The sequence below is a fragment of the Sinocyclocheilus grahami genome, unplaced genomic scaffold (assembly GCF_001515645.1).
Source record: "Sinocyclocheilus grahami isolate Dianchi unplaced genomic scaffold, SAMN03320097.WGS_v1.1 scaffold75.1, whole genome shotgun sequence".
NCBI lineage: Eukaryota > Metazoa > Chordata > Actinopteri > Cypriniformes > Cyprinidae > Sinocyclocheilus > Sinocyclocheilus grahami.
The window spans coordinates 820,359-828,368 of record NW_015505254.1 but is presented as its reverse complement, the minus strand read 5'-3'; the positions used below and the strand labels follow the sequence as shown (position 1 = coordinate 828,368).

The following is an 8,010-nucleotide window of genomic DNA, read 5'->3' as shown; positions in this document are numbered from 1 at the left end:
ATATATATATATATATATATATATATATATATATATATGTATATGTATGTATGTGTGTGTGTGTAGCATCACAAATTCACTTTTAAATGTAATTCATGTGTCTAATATATATTAGAGCCATTAATTAAGAGCAGTGGTTACATAATTTTGTGGGGAGGTTGTTCAAATCTGTCTTGTTTTTGCATAATTCAGTTTTATTGGATCTAATACTCTAAAACTCTATCTAAAATATGTTGAATTTTCTTAAAAGAAGAACATGTGACTTTTGACACATCATTCACTGGTCATTAAGTATATGATTTTTTTTAATGAATAAGAGCAACTGTACAAGAACAAATGTTCAAAGTGTGTGTGAGACAAAAGGTGTTTTTGTGTTATTGTGAACATCATATTGTCACTAATTCCTTCCAGAATATTCCAGAAGGCGCATGTGTCTTAAAAAGTGTATGATTCTACTGGACATTGTCAACTATCATAATTTGAAATGGCTGGATGCAAACGCCCTAATTTTTCCAAACACACTCGTATTTTTCCACTCAGCAGGCTGGCTCCTGTTCTCTGACTGTTGATTTCATTACCATCTTTGATATCTGAAGATGTCATGGTGCTGGTGGTGGGCTGATTCAATAAAAGTGACTGATCAATAATATAATGAGTCTAATAATATCTGTGTAAGCTAACAAAATTCATAGCTTCAGATTCATTTTGGTATATTGGCAACCTTTGTGTGCTTGGGTAGTTAAATGTCTTCTTCAATAACATGTACTACCAGCAGGCTCTGGCTGATTCTGTGCTAAATACTCCATTCAGTGCAGAAGAGATGTGTATATGTTGGTTTATGGCTAAAATGGTAAGCTACTGCATTTGGCAACCAAAAACATGGCACACCAAACAATCTAAAAAACATTTACCATAAATAAGTTTGCTGTTTCAGAATGTGCTGCCAATTTAATGTTTATGACCAGTGAGTAAACAAGAGATGTTTACACAAGAGTGGCCTGTGCTAAAACATCTTAGGTCTTTGCCATGTTAGTGTTGGTAGATTAAACCATTAGTTTAATTTACTGAGGAATTTAGTGACATTGATGTGGCAGAACAAAAATAGCAGCATTTCCTCCAATCAGTAATGGTTTCCCTTAAACTTCTTGGTAAAAAAGTTTTTATTAATTTTACTAGCAAGAGTTGGAGAGATTGACTATGTATTTCTTAAACTCGTATGAGACATATAAGCTACGTTCAGTCATACAATGACACACATATATAGTACAGTAGATGTATTAGTATATTATTTCAGTGGTGCACATTATGGTGGAAATTCAAATGTAAATGTTCAACGCAATTTATTCCTAAGAGGTAAAAATGCCGTTGTTCATCCGTGCTGTAATATTAGGAGACACTGTCATCTGCTGGAGTATGGTGATGTTGCATTTCGTCTGCGAAATAAAGTTCAAAGGTATGATGGGTAATGAGGACCCAAAACATACTCTCATCTCCTGCCTTACTGGAATTTGGAATGTTTTCTGGCCTCTAGAGACATTTAAATCATCATTCAGGTGGGATGACAACGCATTTTTCAACTTCTTAGACATACATAATCCAATCATGCTGGTTTAATCTTTTACTGTGAAATACTTATATATACAGGATAGTTTCTCTGTCTTTATTGTTCTAACTTATGGAAATAGTTGTTTAATATGTATTAATAATGTCCTGAAAAACTGATTATTTTGGTTATATATCTTAGGTTATGTGTTTCCAACATAACTCATACATACAGTACCCAGCACACATTCACAAACAATTTTCCATTATACACCCAGTGGCTTAATTCTCTGAGACAAATGTTTTTACTATGAGCGGAATGAAGGAAATACTTTGTGTGTGTGTGTGTGTGTGTGTGTATTTGTTATCACTATTTACCATCAAAAGCCACGTGATTCAGAAGAGACTTTAGACACTACAGATAGTTTTTTCACCAGTTTGTTATGAATGGTAAAATTCTATAATTTTTTTTCTTTGTGCATTAACAGAATGGCATAAACACCAGTAATGGTCACTTAAGACAGAAATAGGGATTTTTATTAAAGAATAAAAAATAAAAGACCACTCCCAAAAACAGTTTAAAAAATGAAAACAACAAAGTACAAAAACAGTCATGTACAGAATGCTGAACACACACACTGTACACATATAATTACAGATAGGCCTATAGTCTCATTAAAACACAGGATCAGTAATCCTTTTGGAATAATGTATGCATAAAAATACAAAATACTGTTCATCATTCACACAAGCTGTGAAGTGGTTGTAAATAGTAGCCCTTATACCAAGCACCACATAAATATATTCCCTATCACCAAATACAAAAAAATTGATTACAAAGCTGATCAAGATTTAACTTTTACAATACTTAACAAATCTTAATGTACTCGACATAACTAAGCCAACAGAGGTTGAGTGGGATTATCGTTTGTATTCTGTTGCTCTTTCTGATTTTCTACACCACTTTGGCCTTCATAGTGAATCTCTTCATACCCCCTGCTTGATCTGAAGTTTGAAAATCTCCTTCTGCGTTTCACCAAAACGACAATTCCTGCCACAACAACTGCGATAAAAGTCATTACACCACAGGCCACACCAGCCTTTTCACCTCCTGACATCCGGGTAGATGATGCCTGAAACGTTCCGACTATTTGAGTAACTTCGCCAGCCTTTGCTAGTCTCCATTTTTTTGTTTCTCCAACCCTCAGCCAGGCCCGATCACCTTCTGTCATCACAGCTACAGTGTTTGTCGCCATCATGTTGACCAGAGGTGGTCTTGTGAATGGTGGGAGGTGAATAGGTTTTAACTGGCCACCAGTAAACTCACCTGATTGGACACAGTACAATACCTGACAGCCATCGCTAATGGCAGCAAGGTGTTGGCTGTACTGAGGTGGACAACGGTATTGGTCCCCTGCAAGTGGGTTGCCAGATCGACAGCTAAAGAAACCCCCAAATGGCACAGAAGATACTGTTGCTGCCTCGTAATCATTGCTCAGACAAATCCTCATACCATTAGTCAAAAATGTTTGTGCAAAGTAATTTGGAGGACAGTCATGAGATTTGGTCTGTGGGTTTTGAAAAGATGGTCCGAATAGACCTCCAAAAAGGTATCCAGAGTATTGAGGGACTGTCTGACTTGTGGAACACCAGTAAGTGTTGATTTTTGCACGACGGACATAATAAGCATTTCCACATACATTGTCACAACAATCAAAAATTAACCAGCACGAATGACATTTCCTATGGCACTCATATTGATTGTAACCCTGCTCTACTGTCTCTGAGTGTAACAATGAGGCACTGTATGGTTGACGGCACGTATAGCCACCAGTATCTGGATTTTTTTGTGCAAGCTCATCACAGATAACTTTTCCATCTTGCGCCGAAGGAGTGCATATTTGGTAAACACCACCAAAGGTCAAATTGGTGACTGGACCCTTGCAGGATGAGTCGTTAACATTAGCCTGAAAGTTAAAATTTGGGGAATTTGGATCTACACATCCTGGAATGGTGTTTATGTTGTAGTAACGTGCTGCAGCCTGTTGGACTGAAAGGGCAAGCTTATGTAAAGTTGGAACTGGAAGATCAGGAAACATCGATGGATTGAGGAAATAGTGCAGTGGCACACCAGACCGGTCTATAGCCACTAGATTATTTTGCGTGCTCTCTTGCCACTTCTGCAGAGTGATTCCTTGGTAGAATAAAGCCCCACCATGGCTCTGAACTAAAGAATATGTAATGTTTTGCTGGTAAGTGATGGTTTCTGAAGTTTCCTGGGATTCCTTGCTACCAAAGTTAAAGTTAACCTTGTTAAAAAAGTTAATGCCTGCTGATGCAGAGACAGAAGACTTATCTGACTCACTGTTAGAGACATAAGACCTTTTTATATAGTCCTCTTGCACCAGAATGGCCCCGGCATCGACGCTTGTGATGACATGGGTACCATAATCAAGTATGAGTTTTTCTGATAGATAAGTTGCTAGGCGTGTTTGATTGTTCTCAGTAGCATCTGCGATTTCCCCAATCTGCTGAGCAAAGCGAGAGTCCAGAGTAAAGTCAGGATATGCATTCACAGTGTACAGATGATTGCGCACCTGAGAAGAAAAAGAAGAAAGATAAAACAATTACATCTAAATAGATAATTAAATTCTTTCCTGGTAATTTCGAGATCTGCTTTTTAATTTCTACTGAAAAAATAACTTGTAGGAGCAGCCAGGTATAATTGTTTCCTCGTTAATTCAGAGAAACTATGGAACGATAGCAGTTATATTTAATTAAATTAAGTTTATAAGTTCAGTGAAATAGCCTAAGATATAAATATTAATGTGAATATAGAGGCTATGGCATATTTTATGTGTTCGTATTAATAGTAGTCGATTCAAAACTCAAAACATATCTTTGAACAGACACATTCTCAGAGGATGAAGAGAACATAAAAATAACCAGACTTCTAAGTGAAACCGAAAGTGAGCGTGGCGCTAGCGGTCAAACTTCACTTGCGTACGCATATTGCAAATTCTTAACAACTTTTCCTAAAACGTATCATATTATATTTCTCCCTCCTTAAGAAGTTAATAATCGCTCCGTATTAAAACAATAAAAGTGAACCATTTAAAAATACGCTCTTAATTTTTTCTGCCATTGAAAAACCATGCTGCTTTTACTTTTCCACTTTTCTGACTCACCTGAACTCGTGTTGTTACGGAATTCGTCCTCACTTGGTGTGTTTTCATGCGTGTGTTTTGTTCAGAGAATTTTCCGTTTAGCACTGGAGGGAAAGAAATGTCTGCATTGATGGATCCTGATGTGGAGCTTTTCTGTTCCAGCCATGACATGATGGTCTCAGAGTGAGTTTCCACTCCGCTTGTTTTCTGTGGAATGACAAAGACTTCATCTGGAATGAGATAAATGCCATCTTCTGTGGTCTGACATTGGGAATAGCTAAAGTTCATCACCCGTCCCACATCTATGTTGCGCAGGTTATCCCAGCCTCCACCTGGGAGCACCTCTAGTGCTGTTAAACTTGAGTTCATGCGACATTCACGAAGGCCATTACTGGGTCGGATGAGCGCATTAGACTTGCAGATAACGACGAAGAGCATCAGGAAAGTGTGTAATGACTCCATGATCTAGAATGCTTTCCTCCTCACAAATTTGTGCCTTATATCTTACTGACAGGGGGTGTGGCCCTGGGAAATTTTATTTTCACCTTCAAGCTAAGACTACAGGCTCAGTCAGAAATGTCCCAAATAAAAGACATTGCATGTGCTAGGTGATTTTAAGAATGTTATTGTTTATATAAAGACAGCACAAATCTGATCATTTCACTAGCCTTGCTAAAAAAAGAACATGGTTTGCTGGTCTTAGATGCTGTATCAGTTTTTAGATGGGGTTTGCACCATTTTCTGCTGGTTCCAGTCAAGATATTTTCTTCAGCAGTGAGATCATAGCTGTTTTCTATTTAATGATTTACCTGTGGGTTTATGAATAACAACACTGATTAATTAGTTTGAACACAAATGATTTATCCCCCCAAAAAAGAACAAGCAACTTCAGTTTTATTTTCATTTACAACAAGCCAAAGAAAAGAGTCTGTCCTCATCTGTTTAAATGTATTTTGTTTCAAAACAATTGTTTCATCCTTTGAGGAAAACAAAGACTTAATTAGAGATCTAGAAATGAGAAAATTCATTTTCTCTGTGCAACTCAAACAGTCTGAATGCCCAGTGTATGCAAGTGCTGTAGCTAGTTTCATTTTGTTGGGACTTTCCAAAGTCCTGCACATTGCAAAACTGTCAACGATCTGATATAAAAAAATATTTCTGAAATCTTGGGTTGTCATCTGGGAATTTTAAGGGAATTTGTTAAAACAAAGAGAGAGCTAAACCATGCATAATCTTATAAACTAAACAAACATTTTTAAACTTGATGTTTTCCCAAATTTTAAGTGCTTGTTTGTACAATAATTCCAATGGTTTTAGAACTATAGAATGTGTATTAGACCAACTTGTCAGAAAATAAGTAATATGAGAAAGAATCATATAATGAAAATATACCTTTGCAGCCTCATTTGATAATTTCTAATAAACCGAAAATTAACTACATTCAATTTTACCGTTTACTTACCTTTTTTATATGCGTTTTAAAACCAAGACATGAGCACTGATTAATTAGTTTGAACACAAATGATTTATCCCCCCAAAAAAGAACAAGCAACTTCAGTTTTATTTTCATTTACAACAAGCCAAAGAAAAGAGTCTGTCCTCATCTGTTTAAATGTATTTTGTTTCAAAACAATTGTTTCATCCTTTGAGGAAAACAAAGACTTAATTAGAGATCTAGAAATGAGAAAATTCATTTTCTCTGTGCAACTCAAACAGTCTGAATGCCCAGTGTATGCAAGTGCTGTAGCTAGTTTCATTTTGTTGGGACTTTCCAAAGTCCTGCACATTGCAAAACTGTCAACGATCTGATATAAAAAAATATTTCTGAAATCTTGGGTTGTCATCTGGGAATTTTAAGGGAATTTGTTAAAACAAAGAGAGAGCTAAACCATGCATAATCTTATAAACTAAACAAACATTTTTAAACTTGATGTTTTCCCAAATTTTAAGTGCTTGTTTGTACAATAATTCCAATGGTTTTAGAACTATAGAATGTGTATTAGACCAACTTGTCAGAAAATAAGTAATATGAGAAAGAATCATATAATGAAAATATACCTTTGCAGCCTCATTTGATAATTTCTAATAAACCGAAAATTAACTACATTCAATTTTACCGTTTACTTACCTTTTTTATATGCGTTTTAAAACCAAGACATGAGTCCAAATGAACCCCTAAGTATTTATATTCCGAAACAACCTGTAATTTCTCTCCCAAAATGAAAATATCCTGTTTTATATCAACACTATGTCTTTTAGAAAAGAGCATACAAGCTGTTTTTGACACGTTTAATTTCAGATAACACTGATTGAGCCAGATTGTTGACACACCATGGGTAAATCATTAATATACATGCTAAAGAGAATTGACCCCAATATAGACCCTTGTGGAACACCAGTTGAAAGGCATAGTGAATTGGATTTATAATGATACATTTTTACTACATGAGAATAGGAAGAGAGATAAGATTCAATTAAATTTACAGATTTTGTCGAAAAATTTAAATGGAATAATTTATGTAAAAGAATATTATGATTTACAATATCAAACGCTTTTTGTAAAACAAGAAATACAGCCCCTACCACTCCACCTTTATCTATTAATGCCTTTACCTTTTCAATAAAATAACATGTAGCCGTTTCTGTTGAATGATTTATCCTAAAGCCGAACTGCATCGGATGTAATTGGAAAGTTTAAATTGGAAAGTCACCTTTAAAATGGTCAATAATTTGTTTAGTGACCAGTTTTTCAAAAACTTTTGATATTGTGGGGAGGACACTAATTGGCCTATAATTGTTGGTTAAACGGGGGTCGCCTTCCTTAAATATAGGGGCCACAACCGTCAGCTTCCAAGAGGTAGGGAATCTCCCTTGATCTAATGAAATATTAATGATACATGTTAGAGAGTTAACTATTGAGGAACTAATTTGTTTCAATAAAAGTGTGTCTTTAGTGTGTGCCCTTGAGGACTTAAGAGACATGACTACTTTTTCAACATCTAACTTAGTTACTGATCTTAATACTAAAGCTGTCTCACTATTTCTTCGTAAATAAGGTTGTTGTAGTGTGAAACTTTGTGCAATTTTATCCACTGATTCAATAAAATAGTGATTAAGGGCCTGTGCCACATCAATTGGGCTTTGTAAAATTGTATCATTATTCTTAAATTCAATTGGCCTTGTTTTGATATTATTTTGTCCGCTTAATTTTTTAATCTGTTTCCATATAGTTTTTGAGTTACCATGAGCATTTTCAATAATTGTGATAAAAAAATCTGCCTTTGCTTTTCTTAATACTCTT

At 35.4% G+C, this 8,010-nt stretch overlaps 1 protein-coding gene across 1 annotated transcript; it reads right to left on the bottom strand.

The window, feature by feature from the left end:
* Window positions 1-2,209: 2,209 nt before the first annotated feature.
* On the bottom strand, window positions 2,210-5,171 carry mpeg1.2 (macrophage expressed 1, tandem duplicate 2). Its single transcript, XM_016273104.1, has 2 exons — window positions 4,731-5,171; window positions 2,210-4,139 (listed from the first exon to the last, which is right to left on the bottom strand). The coding sequence occupies exons 1-2, from the start codon at window positions 5,169-5,171 to the stop codon at window positions 2,439-2,441; spliced, it is 2,142 nt and encodes a 713-aa protein (XP_016128590.1). The 3' UTR covers window positions 2,210-2,438.
* Between the last annotated feature and the right edge of the window lie 2,839 nt (window positions 5,172-8,010).

Excerpts from the sequence above, each read along its gene's own strand:
- mpeg1.2 (XM_016273104.1), bottom strand. The coding sequence starts at position 5,171 with ATGGAGTCATTACACACTTTCCTGATGCTCTTCGTCGTTATCTGCAAG. Across the intron at positions 4,140-4,730 it reads CCGTAACAACACGAGTTCAG|GTGCGCAATCATCTGTACAC; the intron begins GTGAGTCAGAAA and ends TTTTCTTCTCAG.